The sequence below is a fragment of the Ambystoma mexicanum genome, chromosome 3p, assembly GCF_040938575.1.
Source record: "Ambystoma mexicanum isolate Mex_15411 chromosome 3p, UKY_AmexF1_1, whole genome shotgun sequence".
NCBI classification, from domain to species: Eukaryota; Metazoa; Chordata; class Amphibia; order Caudata; family Ambystomatidae; genus Ambystoma; species Ambystoma mexicanum.
Genome location: NC_090925.1, coordinates 547,909,384 through 547,926,573, shown reverse-complemented (window position 1 = coordinate 547,926,573; position 17,190 = coordinate 547,909,384). Strand labels below are relative to the sequence as shown.

Below are 17,190 nucleotides of genomic sequence, written 5' to 3'. Positions count from 1 at the left end.
GGCCTAGGAGTAGAGCAATCATTCTACACTTGAACCCGAGCCACGGAGCGAACCATATTAATCAAGGAGACTACTCCGCACTGCATCTCTCACCCTATTCCCCCAAATTAGTCAAAACTCAGCCATTGTTTAATATCGGACTAATCCGGCCTGCTCGTCCTGTCTCCAAACTGCATTGTAGGATATTCAGATTGCATTGATAGGCCTCTCTCACACTATACAGGTCTCTCAAATCTAGCTGGGGTTCTGTCTCCAACTGCACTGTATAATATTTAGATTGCATTGATAGGCCTCTCTCCGACTATACAGGTCTCTCAAATCTAGCTGGGGTTCTGTCTCCAATTGCACTGTGATATTTAGATTGCATTAATAGGCCTCTCTTACACTACAGGTCTCTCAAATCTAGCAGGGGTTCTGTCTCCAATTGCACTGGGTGATATTAGACTGCATTGACAGTCCTCCAAACTGCACTGTACGATATCTAGATTGCATTTGATAGGCCTCTCTCCCACTATACAGGTCTCTCAAATCTAGCTGGGGTTCTGTCTCCAACTGCACTCTGTGATGTTAGATTGCATTAATAGGTTTATCCTCCACTACGCAGGTCTCTCAAACTTGCTGACCACCTCACTCTAAAGTGAGACAGAACCCAATAGGGGAACTACTGTGGAGTGACACTCCCAACTAGGGGCTCACGCCTCATAAGGTGTAAATCCTAGCTGCACTCCTCTAAGCCTCTCTTCAACTAGGAGATACCCTTCTCACACCCAGATAGCTAGCTCACCGCAGTGAACCGCGTCCAGGAAACGGACACTAAAGAGAGCCCCCGATGACAGCCAATATATACCCCTATCCACCTCCCTTAATCCCTCTCAAGACAGCGACTGAACGAGTTGGCAACATCAGCCAGATTACCACCTACCGACAGAGCCCAAACCAGTGGCAGACAGCCTTCCACACCGACTACACCACAAGACAACCTGACCAAAGCAGAACCAGCTGGTCATCACCAAACAGACTAAACTACTATCAATCTTACAATGCCACGCAAATGACCCATTCCAAAGGAAAGAACAAGAGAAGAAGAAGAAAGAGCAAACACCCCAGAACAGCAACAAAGAAAGACCAATACAGAACACACCCCCACAGACGGGAACAAAAATCGAACCAACACTGAGAGAAGAGAAAAATCCCTCTACTTAACTCCTTACCTCGCGGACAACTGTTCACCACAGCGAACCAACCCAACGCTATTAGCAACAACATCAAATAACCTAACACAAGCATGTAGAAAAAGGATGACCACCAAACACACGACCAATGCGATAACACCCTACATCACCAAAGCAAGAGGAACATCAAATCGATAAACGCAACTCCCGGAAGACGAGCCCGATGAAAACAAAAACCCAAGGCAGAACCTTGAGTAACTCTTTGAAGACGCTGACACCCTGAAACCCACAGTCCAACAAATGATCGACCAGGAAGGAAACCTCAACACTGATCAGAAGACTAACTCAACAAGAAAGTCCGAACCAAACACCTCCAAACTCTACTGCAATCTAATAAACACAAGATCCATGTCCAAACACTCAACAGAGATCTTCGACCTACTCGATAACGGCATTGACATCCTGTTCATCACAGAAACATGGCTGGACGACAACTCCAAAATCACACTCCAAAGCTGCCTTCCAACAGACTTCAAATGCCTTCAAATAAACAGGAAAAACAAAAAAGGAGGTGGCATCGCAATAGCATTCAATGAACACCTGAAGTTAAAAACGGACGTACCGCTCAACATCCTCAACTGCGAAACCATGGTAATGCACCTAACGAGTCCAAAAACCAACATCGCATTCATCTTGGTGTACAGACCACTGACATATGATGCAACCTTAGTCGACAACTTCATAGAAGCCATCACCAACTTAGCCATCAACCACGAACACCTAATCATCCTGGGGGACTTCAACATTTGGTTTGAAGACAGTCACGCCAACTCCTATAACTCACTCACTGAACAACTCGCCACCATGAAACTACGACAACTAGTAAAAGGGGCAACACACTTGGCAGGACACACCCTCAACGCAATTTTTGCAAATGAAAAACTCCTCACCACGGCACCTCCGCTAAAAATACTGTGGAGCGGCCATCTCATCATCCCATTCATGATCACCATGCCAACCCAAGTACGCATCCAACCTCCTAAACTCGCAACCACCACCAAAAGAAACTGGAAACACGTCAAAGAAAGCAACCTATTCGAACAACTGGAACTAACCAAACCCTCAACTACAGAACTAGAGCTAGCTGACCTAGACGGGAAAGCGGAACTACTACACAAATGGATTGCAGACACAATAAATAAGATCGCCCCAGAAAAACCATTCACCCTATCAAAAAAAGAGCAATGGCAACATGGTTCACACCACTATTAAAAACCATGAAAAAGGAAAACAAAAAGATGGAACTGGAAAGGAGGAAAGAATACAACTCAGACAAAAAACACTGTTCCAAAAACAAATCCGTGCATACAAGAAGGAAATTCAAAAGGCGAAGAGAAGAGAAGGCCTTATGATGACAATCACCAATGCCACCAACACACAAAAAGAATGTTTAACATCGTTAAAGAGATGAGAAACCCACCAAGCTGCGATAACACCCCAACCCCCTCAGAGAAACTTTGCAACGACCTGGCAGACCATTTCAAGAAAAAAAATCAATGACATCCGACAAACCATACAAAAGAGACCAACCAACCTCAACATACAACCAAACAAACCTATCACAGAACCACAGCACAAACTCAAAAACTTTCCTGAAATATCAGCAGAGGCATTCGCATTGCTGGTAAAACGCAGCAAGAAAGCGGGATCACCAATGGATCCCTGTCCCCCGGACATCTACAAATCAATCCTTGCACAAGGAACGCCAGCAGAATACTACAGAAACCTTCTAAAGCTATCGCTAGCAACAGGGACTGTGCCGAGGACCTTCAAATCAGCCTATATCAAGCCACTTCTAAAAAACACAAGTGGCGACGTAGAAGACCTCTCCGGCCAATCTCAAACATTCCCTACCCTGCAAAACTCCTGGAAACCTACGTATATAAACTTACCCAAGAGCACATAGAAAAACACCACCTACTAGACCAAGCTCAAGTAGGTTTCAGACCAGCAAGAGGAACGGAAACAACACTACTCTCCATCTGGGACGACTTTAAAACTAACGCAGACTCAAACACAACCTCAGCCCTTATTCTACTCGACCTCTCCGCAGCCTTTGACACAGTTAGCCATGACACCCTGACCAAAAGACTAGAAGACATAGGCATAACAGACACAAAGCACTACTCTGGACTAAATCATTCCTAGCAGACAGAACAGAAACTGTATGGATTACACCCTTCAAATTCACTCCACGAGTTAACGACTGTGGAGTACCACAAGGATCCTCACTATCAACACTATATTTCAACATCTACCAGACTCCGGTCATCAATCTTCAAATAATACAACATTACTTGCTACAACTATGCCGATGACACTCAAATCATCTACAAAATCAAAGGCAACGAAGCAGATCACTCAACTCTAATCGACCGTCTGAAAGAAGTCTTCAACTGGATTAATGCCAACAACCTAAAAATCAACCCAGGAAAGACCAAAATCATGATCATATCCAAAGACCAGGGAATGAAACCGCCATCCCATGGCCAACGGAATGGGAACCGCACCAACACCATCTAAGGTAGTAAAGAATCTGGGAGTTCTGATGGACAACACCCTAACTTTAGAACCACAAATAAACTCAGCAGTGAAGAAATGTTTCTTCCTCCTCCACACGGCAAGAATCATCCTACCTTTCCACTCCTTCACACACAAAACACTCACTATCGTAGCCCTCGTCATGTCAAGAATCGACTATGCAAACAGCCTCTACCTCGGAATATCTCCTGAAGAAACTACAACAAATCAAAAATGCGGCAGCCAGACTTCTCCTCAAACTATCCAGAAGAGACCACATCACTCCTGCCCTAAAACCACTACACTGGTTCCCAGTAAAACATCGCATCACCTTCAAAACCATGTGCATAACGCACAGGGCAATCCGAGGACAAGGAGCAGAATTCCTTCAAAAGAAAATCAGTCTACAAACCAAAGAGGACCCTCCGATCCAGCTACCACTTAGCCGCAAAAACCTGGAACAACATCCCAAAAGAGATGAGAAACACGGAAGATCACCACAAATTCAGAAAATTACTAAAAACCTGGCTCTTCAAGACCACAGACTCAAACTGAAAACCGAAACAGAGAAAAAGGATGACTATACTAGAAAGGATACTGACAGCCCCAGAATCGACAGGGAAGCTCCCGCAGTACCGGGACGGATGACACCAGATAGACAAACTCCTGGAGACGGAGTCAACTACCCCAGACCCCCCACCCATCACCCCCCCACTCGTCCTTAGTTGCCACCAGATACCAAAGTGTCAATGGAATTGTCGAGATACTGACAATCATCACACTAGCTGAGTGGTGGATATTGGCAGGTGCTCTGGCCCAAGAAGTAGGAAGGGAGGACAGGTGGGGTGGTGAGGGAGGCTGGTTGAGGTGGGGGACAGATGTGAAAGAGACATTGAATGCAAGATGGGCCCAGAACAGATCAGTGGCGCATCAGGAGAGCCCAGCGCCTCAATTCAGGATAGAAATGCCAACTAACCAATTCCACTAACAATTTCCCTCCTCTGCACACACCTCTCAAACTCCAAACAAACAACCACAAACCTATAGCAGAACAAACCGCACAAACTTCACTACATTGCAACAACACCACAGTACACGATGACTACCGGCCGCAAACACCCTAGGCCCAGCCAACTGACCCACCGGGCTGAGACCGCCAACAGCACATCACTGCTCTCTTGCACTTTTCCTGCTTTCTCCCACTAACTCACCCTCCCTTACTCTTTCAGAGCCGCCAGTGCGCCAGGGGACCACTCCGGTGGTGATAGTGCGCGGTACAAATGCCCTTTAACATTAACAAGAAAGAGTTACGTGGTAACATTAGGGCAATCATTAAAGCCGGTATCGCTGTCCAACATAAATTTAGTAAATGTAAATCTATCTACAGGAATTGGATAAGGGGTCATCGATCTCTTGTGCTTCAATTAAACGCTGAAGTGATGCTCAGAGCTTTGTCATCTTCTCAGATGGCTAACTCGGAGGGGGGTGGGCCTCAGCAACTCTTGTTACAACATCACCCTGTTTCTGGTCTGGTGTAGGAGTTTTTTACTGAGCTGTATGTTATGCAGAAACCTGTGCAGTTCCCTCTGGGACCACTGCAAAAGATTTAAGACTACAGGTGGTTGGCAGTAAACCCAATTGGTAGCCGTCTGTACCACACAGCTTTATCTGGTAGCTGTGGCTGAGCAGTCAGACTTCTCTCAAGAAGAGTTAGGCAGTATACAGAGTATTCACAATAGGTCAAAAGAACACAGTAGAACAAGCAAACACTGACCAGAGCTTGGTGTAAAAGAGATATAATTTATTTAAAAACACATCTAGTTAAACACACTGGCACTAATATCAAGCAGTTCAAAAACACGGTCACTAAAAGATATACACTCCCTTCAACGATTAGACAAGTCTTAAGTAAAGCAACACTTATTTTCAGACAGCGGTGCGCGCTTAACGAAGATGGCACTCTAATCAATCGGTTTAAAAGGGAGAGAAAGGCAGAGCAAAGATAGAAACAGATCCCAACACTTTCGGAAGAACACAGGAGAAGAAGGCAGGTTAAAACCATAAAGTCAAAGTTAACAAGGCCGGACCCACTTTAAGAGGCTCCGGTCGAAATGTGTCCAAGGTCACACGGTTAAAAGTGCCCAAAAGTCTCGCAATAAGTTCAGAAAGAGTTGGACCAAAAACAAAGGGACCAGTTAGATGGTCAAGGCGGCCAGCCCAGTCCAGAAGGTTAAGGGATTGTTACCTTGTAGCAATCTTTAAAAAGGGAGGCTTGGCGGACACGGTACCTTAAAATGGTGAGAACGCTCCAGCGGGGGCAGTTGTTCCTGGCAGCGGTTGCAAGTCGGTGCTTCGTCCGGAGGAAGAGAGGATCTCGTCTGGGAGGAAAGCGGGGGCCTGTTGCACTGCCAGGGAAGAAACCAGCCGCAGAATTCTCAATTAAAAGGAGCGGTCCTTTTATTCGCGGTCCAGTGGTAAGTGGCTATCCGGTTGCCGGGGTGCTTGGCACGGGCAATTCGACCACAAGACGTCCTGGGATGCGAACAAGGAAGGTAGACTGGTTGTGCCCACCAGTCAGGGGAAGAAGACTCTCCAGCCGGGAGATCTCCTCTGTCGTTGGGAAGTGGTGAGTCGGTTCAGCAGGGCTCCACCGGTGGTGTCGTCGTAGCAGGCCGGCTCAGCTTCTCCCTCGTCGGATTTTCAGGTCCTGTGGCGACTTCTGAAGTTCGAGTCCCAAAAGCCCTGCTTTTATGCAGCACACCCCCATTCACTCAGCCTAGCTGTCAATCAAACATGCTAAGTGGTGAGCCGGCCGGCTCACCACTTGGGCCAATCACACGAGTGCGACTTGAGTTGCCAAGGCAACTCAGTCCAGCGTGCCTAAACCCCCTCCCACACCCCCTGTGGTACCCAGACAGAGTGGCACCACTTTTGGAGGCTTCTGTGGAGAAGCCCACCAAAAAGTGGAACAAAGGGCTCCACCTTTGGTTTGGAGTTACAGAGGCAAACACAAACGCCATTTTAAAACCGAGTTCTGGCAGAAAATACCAACCGGTGAATTAATATTAAATAAATAATCCGGCGGTATGTTAGAGGCTATGTTAAAAATTATTAGCCTCGAACAATGGGAAAATCCAATAGAGATATATTCGCGGTTGAATATAAAAATTAGTATCCACTGCCACCAGCCAAAACTCGACGAGGGGGGGGCGGGACAGTGCCCCCTCGAATAACAGACCGAGGGGCAATCGAATTGTCCCTACCAGTACGTCCACAATATGATGGTTTGTACTGGTTCTGTTAGGAATTTGGGACTATTAAAGCCAATGGTGATTTTACATGCCCTGGGAGACGGTAGTCAGTCCCAGGGTATGGAGTCTATGGTGGGGGGGTCACTATGACACCCCGGTGTTACTGCACGGAGGGTGCGGTATAACACACACAGAAAAAAAACATATGAGACCCTATGGAGTAAAAGACCCCATGAAACACATTAACATTCAAAGGAACACCACAAATCATGTCCAAGATGGGGAGAAAGTCTCACTCTTGGCAGGAGAAAAAAACAAACTCCAGAAATCCAGCAAAGCTGCTGGGGGACTCACTAGGTTAGGAAATTCAGCCTAAACGGAGAATTCTCCCTAACACTGTACGCCTGAAATGGTCCTCAAGAGGTAGGTCCGACTACCAAATGTGTAAATCATTGGGGGCCTAAACTGTGGGCAATGTTGGACATCGATTTAAAAGATATTCATCTGGCTATTAGAAAGGCTAGGTCCTCCAATGCCCGTGGCCGAGATGGCATCAGTAATTTAACTGAGATCTGAGCCCCTACTATGGGCCAGTGTTCTATTGCAGTTGTACCGCAATGTGATACTATGGAATGTTTCCCTGGACACGTGGAAAGAAGCCGCGATTGTTATTTACAAAAAGGGGGACTGGTCCAACCCAGGTAATTATCACCCAATTTCTCTCCTGGACTATTCTTACAAAATGTTTGCAGGGTTTTTACTCCGTGCACTGGAGAAATGGGCGAGCTCTGCTAATATGTTGGTCTGTAATCAGTCTGGCTTTCGCAATGGCACCAATACAGCCCTTAATGGGTTAATTCACCAATTACAAAAAAATCAGGCTTTTCAGAATGAACGCACTTGTCAACCTTGCCTTCCTTGATATTAAAAAAAGCGTCGGACTTTGTCGATCGCAAAAAGCTATGTGGAATGCTCAGGATGTAGGATTGCCCCAAGGACCTTATACTGATGCTGGAATTCTTGCATCAGGACCTCAGGACTAAGGTCAGACTCTATAAACAGAGCTGCTACTGATGCTGGATAGCTGTTGAACGCGGTCCAAGACAAGGATGTGTCCTTGCCCCTTTTCTTTTTAATTTGTATATTCTGGGAATCGGGGACGCGTTAGAAGGTGCAGGGGTGACTCCACCGAGACTGGGGCATATTGTTATACAGTGTCTCCTGTATGCAGACAATCTTGTTCTGGCTGGTTACACACCGATCAGGCTGCAGAGGTCACTGCTGAGAGCCCACAAGTTCTTTAAAGAACTGGGTCTGGAAATCAGTGTGCCTAAATAAAAAAATGTCGATTTTGAATCAAATAAAAAAAGTAGACTCGGGAGATCCGACTTCATATGGCACATTCAGAGGGAAAGGCTACAGGTCATTTTAGAGTTTAAGTATTTGGGAGTTATCATTGGCTCGAAACGTTCTAGGCTAACGGAATCTAACGGCCCGAGACTGAACACAATAGCAGCAACCAGTTAATTATGCATATTGGACAGGAAGTATGGGCGTTTTTCTCTGATTCCCACTCTGAAACTTTTTATAATCAAGTGATAGTCCCAGGCTGAGCTATGGTCCCAGGCTGAGCTATGGGGCAGAATCTACAGAGGCCAGAACAGACTGGGAGAAGGAGGCAGCGTTCCTTTGGAAACATGTGTTAAGCCTTCCGGGTGGAACTCTACTCGCCGCAATTAGACATATTCTGGCCATCTCCTTGTTAAAGTCCAAGGTGGAATGGAAAATAATCTTTCTTCTGCGTTGTTTTCTGTCCCCTCTGGCAGCTACTCTGTTCAAGGATTTCAACCTTTTGCTTATACAGGGAAACTGTGTTGTATTCAAGCAGTGGGCGAACTGTTTTCCTCTTGTTGGTTAATAAACCAATTGAAGAGTTGAGTATAATCCAAACAGGGTCATGAAGGTCCGCTTTGAGGCGGATTGGACCAGTAACAGAGCAAAGCTTGTGGGCTACAAGGTATTTGATCATTTTACTATGGATATCAAACCGTGCAGCGTACCTCAGAAATGTTTGATTAGACATGACTCCCCTTCCCCTCAACCCCCCCCCCCCCCCCCCTGATCCCCCTCCCCCTCTCCTCAAAGTTCTGGTTGTGTATTAAATTGAACTTTTTTTTAACCAATGATGTGATAGGGAGTCGATCTGGCTTCCCACAAGCTGAACGTATGTGCCGCTTCTGTAGGATTGAAGTTGAAACCCTGAAATATTTATTTGTTGATTTTAAAATTATGTTGGGGCTCCGCAGGAGAGTTTTAATGGTTATTTCATTACTGGTCTGTTTTTATCCTGGCATCATGTATGGTATAGATTGTTAATGCCTTGGATTTCTTCAAGCTGCTTTTTTCTAGATAGGACTTTTCATTGATCTAGCTGTTTATTGTGTGTTGAATTGTTTTGAATGTGTTTAAAGATTTATGTTAACTAAATCGCACAATAAATAAATACATTGTAGGAGAGATGCCAAGCTTGTAGACCAGGCTCTCGAAGGAAGGGTAGGGCTGGATGGGTACGAGGAAGAAAGGGACCCACTCGGGGAAGATCGAGGCAACCCCACTGCCAGCATGCTTAGGGCAAGGCTTAGAGATGATCTTGTAGCCATCAGGGAGAATATGGAAGGGACAGAATATGGCAGTTTTGGGACTGAGGACAGTTTATTACTTTGGACACACTGACGACGAGCACCCTAGTTAGATTTACGTTGGGTGGGGAAAACACTATACTGTTAGGGATAGACAGGCTTTTTTCTTTATTTAAGAGTTTGCTAAAATGAGAGAGAGAGAGAGAGAGAGAGAGAGAGAGAGAGAGAGAGAGAGAGAGAGAGAGAGAGAGAGAGAGAGAGAGAGAGACACTGAGAGAGAGAGAGAGACTGAGAGAGACTGAGAGAGACTGAGAGAGACTGACTCTCTGTATCCGGCACAGGGCGTGCAGCTGCACTGTGAAATGGATCTCAAAGATGAGGAATCTGTGGTAGTAATGTCCGTCAGAAAGAACACTATCAAGAGGAAAGTAATTTGTTTCTCTCTATGAAGCCGTGTGATGGCAAACAGTGGCTTTGAGAGAGAATTCTGGCTGAGTTTGTGCCTGCATCCATCAGAAAGAGCATAAAAGGTGAGTAACTTTTTTCCTGTAGGCTATTTGACCTGGGCATCTCGTCTGTGTGGAAGGAGGGGGAAGAAAGGTGTACAAGAACTACTAGTATAAGAATTGCTTGGTATATTGAATACAACTTGAGTTGCTCTCTAGATTGAATATAAAAGAACTGTTTCTCCTTTGACAAGGTGTACTGATCTACGTATGTTTTTAACAGGTTTCTTGGTCTTTATTAACTTGTACTGCATAAAGTATGGAGCAATAGCACTTCAGGAAATGTTTGACAGCATTCAACCAAAGTTAGTATACATTTTCTATTATACTTTCTCTGTAATGTGTGTTCATGTTTGACTTCTGGGAAGGAAAATAAAGCTGTCCCTTTAAAGAGGTACTTAAGCTGTGCTTGGTATTTGTCTTGTTTTCTTAAACCACTGTGTTTTTGTGCAAAATATTGACAATTGATCGAGTGTTCAAACCTGAAAATCTACCCATACATTACATGCATTAATTGTGTGCATAGTATAACTGATCAACAACTTAACTATCTTTCCGAGCAATGGATATAAATGGGATGTAACGATTATCTTGTGATCACAAAGGGACTTTCTTTAATTTCATCCCTCACACCAAAGGTCCAGTTCCACCCATATAGAGATTACTTACTGACTCGCCACTCAAATCTTATCTACCCACACATAAATTCAGATTGTTGTTTTTATTTCTCCAGCATGGGGTCTGGCATGGATTCACATGCTCATGAATATTCCCAGCCTGACGGGGAATATTCATGAGCATGTCAATCCATGCCAGACCCATGTTGGAGAACAACAGTTACAGGTAAGTAACTTGTTCCTTATTGGGTATTTGTAAGGCGCCAATGCAACAAAAGGTGTTTCAAGGCGCCACAAGACAAAGGGGGGGGGGGGCGGGATAAGGGAGAAAGATAACAAAAATGGTCCTTCGAGGGGATTGGTTTCTCCGACGTATTCCACATCTCTGACAGTAATGTTCACAGCTGTGCTGCTTCGACAAAAATGTGAGCGTCAGTGTCCTGTGTTAGGCAGAATCCTGTGCAGTTCCCTTAGGGAGCACTGAAAGAAGATTAAGACTACAGGTGTTGGCAGTAAACCCAATTGGTAGCAGTCTGCACCACCCAGACTTACCTGGTAGCTGTGGCTGAGCAGTCAAACTTCTCTCAAGAAGAGTTAGGCAGTATGTAGAGTATACACATTAGGTACCAAAATACAGTAGCACAAGCAAACACTGACCAGAGCTTTGGTATAAAAGTATATAATTATTTATTTAAAGACATACTTATGAAAATACACTGGCACTAATATATCAAGCAAGTTCAAACACAGTCACTATAAGTATATACACCTCCTTAGTTTATTATTAGACAAGTCTAAGTTAAGACACCACTTATTTGCAAAACAAAGGTGAGCGCGTAACCTTAGATGGCACTCCAATAATTCATTAAAAAGTGAGGGAAAGTCAGAGTATGGAAATAAACACAATAACAACACTTTTAAGAAACCACAGCAAGTCAAGAAAGGCAGGGTCTACTGTAGAGCAAAAAGTTCATAGGCCAGGCCCACTCTTGGAGAGAGCAAGGCGGAATGTGCCCAAGATCAAACAGTGGAAATGCAGCAAAGTCAAAAAAGGGTTGAGATAGTTCAGAAAGCTTAAGTTTAGCAGGTCTGGGGCCAACCCAGTATAGAGGTCAAGGATTTAGGGGACACCTTGAGCACTCTGTAGAAAGGGAGGCCAGGCAGGACACCGTACCTTAAATGGAAAGGAACTCCAGCGGGGGCAGTTGTTCCTGGCAGTGGTTGCAGCTCGTTGTTTCAGGCAGAGGAAGAGAGGATCTCGTCGTGGAGGAAGTTTGGAGTCGTTGCACTGCTCAGGGATGAAACCAGCCGCGGAGTTCCTGATTAAAAGGAGCAGTCCTTTTATTCGCGTGAAAAGTGGTGAGCTTGGCTACCAAGACTTCTGTGGAGAAGCCCGTCAAAATAGTGGCACAAAGGGCTCGACTTTGGTCAGAGTTACAGAGACGGACACAAACGCCATTTTAGAAGTGAGTTCTGGCGAAAGTCCCAGGGTATGGAGTCTGTTTGGGGGTCACTATGACACCCCTGTGTTACTGCACTGAGGGTGCTGTGTAACACACATACAAAACCAATGATAGCCTATGGAAAAAAATACCCCATAGCCCATAAGCACACACAAAGTCAAAGGAGTACCTCAAATCATGTCTAAGAGTGGGAGGGAAAAGAGTCTCACTCTTAACAGGAGAAAAAAACAAACCCCAAATAAATCCAGCAAAGCTGCTGGGGGACTCACTAGGTTTGGGAAATTAGCCTTAACAGAGAATTCTCCGTAACATCCTGCGTCGTCGACGTCGATACGCTGTCCCTCGAGGGCCTCCATCGAGCCTACGTCACCGGATGTTATAAGTAGGACGCACGATGCCCGTAGCCTCAGTTCTGTTTTTTTCCGCATGCCTCGGTTCTTCTAATTGTTTGTTGTGAATATGTCTTCGTCGTCTTCCACCCCGAAGTCGGGCTTCAACAAGTGTCGGGACTGCAGTTCCAAGATGTCGCTTACGGACCCGCACGACGTCTGCCTTTGGTGCCTCTGCGGGAGCCACGCCACCGATGACTGCGACAAATGCCAGTCTTTGACGTCGAAGGCCTTGCGGGAGCGGAAGAAGAAGTTATCTGTAGGTAGGGTTTCCAAAGATAAAACCCGTAAGTCAAAATCCGCTGGTCTTTCGACCGAAGATTCAAGAGGCGACTCTCCACGTCGGCGTAAGTCCAGGGGGTCTCGGTCCCGGAGTGGGTCCCGCCATTCCTCTGCCTTTTCTAGGCACTCGCAGAATGCCGTCATCGGTCGCCTTCCCCGTACTCGTCGGAGGACTCCGCCCGACGGCGGGTTGCTTGTCCCACCAAGCAGTCTTCTCCGGCGGAATGGGACGCCTTCCGCAAGGAGATGTTGGCGATTTTCGAGTCGCAGGGCACCGTTCGGTCCGCGCCTTCAAGAGAAGCCGGTACTGAACGAGCTAGGGCCACCGCTCGCACGCCTTCGGGCTCGGGCGGTCGCCCCGATCATCGGGAGCTGTCGAGGCCCCGATTGGACAAGGCTGATCGCCATAGCAAACATGGTCCCGGTCCTCGACGCCGTATAGACCGTTGGAGCCTGTGAGGCCTTCTAAGAAGGTATCGGCGCCATGTCCGTCGAGGGACTCTCTCGAGTCTACGGCTCAGAGGAAGCCGTCGATGCGCACGGGGCTCCGGCCTCAAAGCCGCTGTCGAAGTCGTCAGCGCCTCGGTCGACGTCGACGCCTATTTGCTCGGCGCCCTCGACGCCTTTTGAAGAGGATTTGCCAGAGGTCCCCCGGAGAGTGGAAACTCTGAGGAAAGCCCTCAGTAAGTCAGGCCTGTATTTGAGCCTTTTTCTGTGCCCTCTTCAAGGGTGGATTTGTTCCAGCCTTTGGAATACATTTCTGAGGAAGAAGGGTCTGATGTGGAGGGGTTTGTACCTCCTGAGGTTCCTGATGACCTGTTGTCTGGTCACAGCCAGTTGGAAGACGTGTGTCAGTCTTTACATGACGCCAGTAGTCTGGACACCTCCCCAGAGGTTGAGTTTGGCAGGCCGGAGCCTGGTACGCATGCTGAGTCGTCGTACAGGCGTCTCAGGTCGAGGGTGACTGAGTACTTGGGGTGGTCTACCCCACCTGTGGATTTTCTGCAGGTTGACCTGACAGACATATTGGACCTTGGTCCACCCGCTGACCCGGTGCTGCCATTTCATATGGCTTTACAGAGAAGGGTGGTGGCGGCTTGGACTTCTCCGGAGAGTCTCCCAGCAGTGAGTAAGTCGTTACCGAAAAAATACCATCCAGCCAGTGCCGACCCCTGCTACTTGACTACGCACCCCACTACGGAGAGTTTGCTGGTGCAGGCAGCTACAGCCCCAGCGAAGCAGGCAGCGTACCCTACCATCCCCCTCCGGATGGGGACGAGAAGAGCTTTGATGGTTGGGCGAAGAAAGTATTTTCATCTGGGGTTATGTCTTTAAAGGCAGCCAACTCTGTCTGTGCCTTGGCAAGATTCACTCTCTGTGGAATTGTGTATCGTTAGCGGCTGAACATATTCCCGAAGGGGAGGAACGGGATGAATCCGTTCAGTAGGGTCTGGAAGTGGCAGACTGTCAGCCGGTCCATGGCGGCGAGCACCGTGATGCGCAGGTTTGCGTGGTTGCGGTAGTCGGGGTTTGCTCCTGATGTACAGTCCTGGCTCCTCAACATGCCTTTTGATGGTGTCCATCTTTTTGGCAGCAAGACCGACGAGAGCCTTGAGAGGTTGCAGACCTCCAAAGCTGCACCAAAGTCCTTAAGCACTGCAGTACGTCAACCTCCGCCTTTTCGTCCTAGGGTACAACAATGGAGGGGAGGTTCCTTTCGCTACTACTCTTCCTTTCGTAGGTCGAGAGGGGCTGCCAGTCAAAGGGGCCAACGTAAGAGTACCAGAGGTTGAAAACAAGGTACTCGAGGTGCCAAAGCCGCTCGTGCAGTTGCCTCATTGCCCTCAGGCACTGCCGCAGCAGCTTCTGTTCAGTCATGACCAACGGTGGATTTAATATTAAATAAATCGGCGGTATCTTTAACATTGCACCAGAAAAGTGGTGCGTTTAACCCTTTAAGTGCGATGGGTATTTCTCACCAGTACCAGGGCCTTTTTTGGTGATTTTTGTATGTGGCCATTCAATGGCTTGTAACTTTTTTTGTTACATGAGATATCTCGGCCAAATTTGGCTCCTTTTTTTCCCCACATGTAGGCGGTCGTAACGCCACCCAGGAATCCCAGGTTGCTGTAGGGGGGTGAGAGAAAATAAGGAAAGTGCGAAAATTTGGGTTTTTTCAAAAAATGCTAATAAAATGATGCACAAAGAAGCCTGTGGTTTTTTCCTTGTAAGAGCTAGGAACAAATGGTTTTCTGTGCTGAGTTCCTCAATTTCTTGGCTTTCAGGAACAGGTTGAGTGGAAATGGAAAATAATTATTTTGATGTGGTTATCAACCGTTTTGTGAGAGGTAGGCGATTTTGGCCATTTTTTGCCAATTAGACATGCATGGACGGAATGGAAGAAAAGGGCAGGAAAACCAAATTGGAGGACAGAAAGGCATATATTTCTGAAAAGTAGACAAAATTCCAAGTTTAGGAAGGGGTGATTTGCATAGGTCAGGCAACAACTAGGTAGGGGAAACTGCCATCGAATTGGGGAAAAGCGGGAAAATGACTGAAAAAAAAAGATGTGTTGGACATGGTTGGCTTGGTACGGCAATGGCTTCTATGAATTTTGAGAAAAGCAATGCTCCGCTACATTCCCCCGACTCTTGCAGTTAGGAGAGCATACAATTTTTGTAGTGATTTTACAAAACAAGCAATACCACAAGCCAAACACTGAGCCATGGTACACAGGAGTTTTACGCTCACGGCCTGACCAGACGCACTTAGCATGTGTAAATTGGGAAAACCAATGTGGTGAGGAACGGCAAGCATACATTTTTTGAAAGAGCACAGGCACACCTTTTCAAGGGTAGGTGACTTGTGCAGGTTACAAAAGTGTATGGTGGCTAAAGCAGCGACTAAATGTAGGTCACATTTGGGAAAAGAAAGGGTTGTGAGACAAAGGGCACCAGCAAATGGGTCAAAACGTTATGAAAACCACAAACGCAACACATGGCCTACCATCCCGCGTTCCCACAGGTGTCCCGATGAAAACGGTACCCCACATGTGTGGGTGCACCTACCTGGCCGCCATGGGGAAAGCCTAAAACACAAGTGACCCCAAGTCTGTTTTCAGAGGGAAATCTCAGACATTCTGCCGACAGGCACAACGTACAGATATGAGCCTTGGGGGTCCAAGCCACCGAGGAAAACGGGGAACCCCATGCATTTCCGAAAAGAGGACACCCGTGGGAATCCTCAGAGGTATGATTTGCGCACATCGCCCCAGAATTTATTACCCAGACAGCCCCGCAAAGTCCGAAATGTGGCTAAAAAAAGCTTTTTCTGCACATTTCGCTCGAAGCACCCATCGAAACACGCCCCCAACAACACGTGGCCTACCGTCACGCAGTCCCACAGGTGTCCTGATGAAAACGGTACCTCACATGTGTGGGTGCACCCACCTGGCCGCCAAGGGGAAAGCCTAAAACACTGCTATCCCCCCAAAGGGTTTGGGGAGGCAACCGACAGATTTAGGCCTGGGGTGCTTCAGCCACCAAGAAAGACAGGAACCCCCATGCATTTCTGAAAAGAAGACACCCGTGGGAATCCGCAGAGGTATGATTTGCGCACATCGGCCCAGAATTCATTACCCAGACAGCCCTGCAAAGTCCGAAATGTGGGGAAAAAACGCTTTTTCCGCACATTTCGCTCGACGCACCCATGGAAACACGCCCCCAACAACACATGGCCTACCGTCACACGTTCCCACAGGTATCCCGATGAAAATGGTACCTCACGTGTGTGGGTGCACCTACCGGGGCTGCAAAAGGAAAAGGTTAACCCACTGGTCATCCCAAGCCTTTCGCCACAGCACAATTTGTTCATGTGGGCAACCTACAGATTTGGCGCTAGGGTGTCGAAGCCAGCAAGGAAAACAGGGAACCCCATGCATTTTCCAAAAGAGGACACCCGTGGGAATCCACAGAGGTCTGCCTTGCGCAAATTGCCCCAGTTTTTATTAGCCACAATCCCCGACAAAGGGTTATATTTGGTGGGGAAAAAAATACACAATGTTCACTTTGTCTGGTGGTCTGGGTAATAAATTCTGGGCCGCTTCGCGCAAGTCAGACCTCTGCGCATTCCCACAGGTGTCCTCTTTTGGGAAATGCATGGGGTTCCCTGTTTTCCTTGCTGGCTTCGACACCCTAGGGCCAAATCTGTAGGTTGCCCACATGAACAAATTGTGCTGTGACGAAAGGCTTGGGGTTACTAGCGGGTTACCCCTTTCCTTTTGCGCCCCCGG

General features: G+C 47.1%; 1 protein-coding gene across 2 annotated transcripts in view; it reads left to right on the top strand.

The window, feature by feature from the left end:
* CSE1L (chromosome segregation 1 like) overlaps positions 1–17,190 on the top strand; it is a 1,325,092-nt gene that overhangs the window by 995,440 nt on the left and 312,462 nt on the right. For both annotated transcript variants that reach the window (XM_069651279.1, XM_069651278.1), the window contains exon 22: positions 10,372–10,453. In XM_069651279.1, coding sequence (XP_069507380.1) covers positions 10,372–10,453 — 82 coding nt within the window. The remainder of the gene's footprint in view (positions 1–10,371; positions 10,454–17,190) is intronic.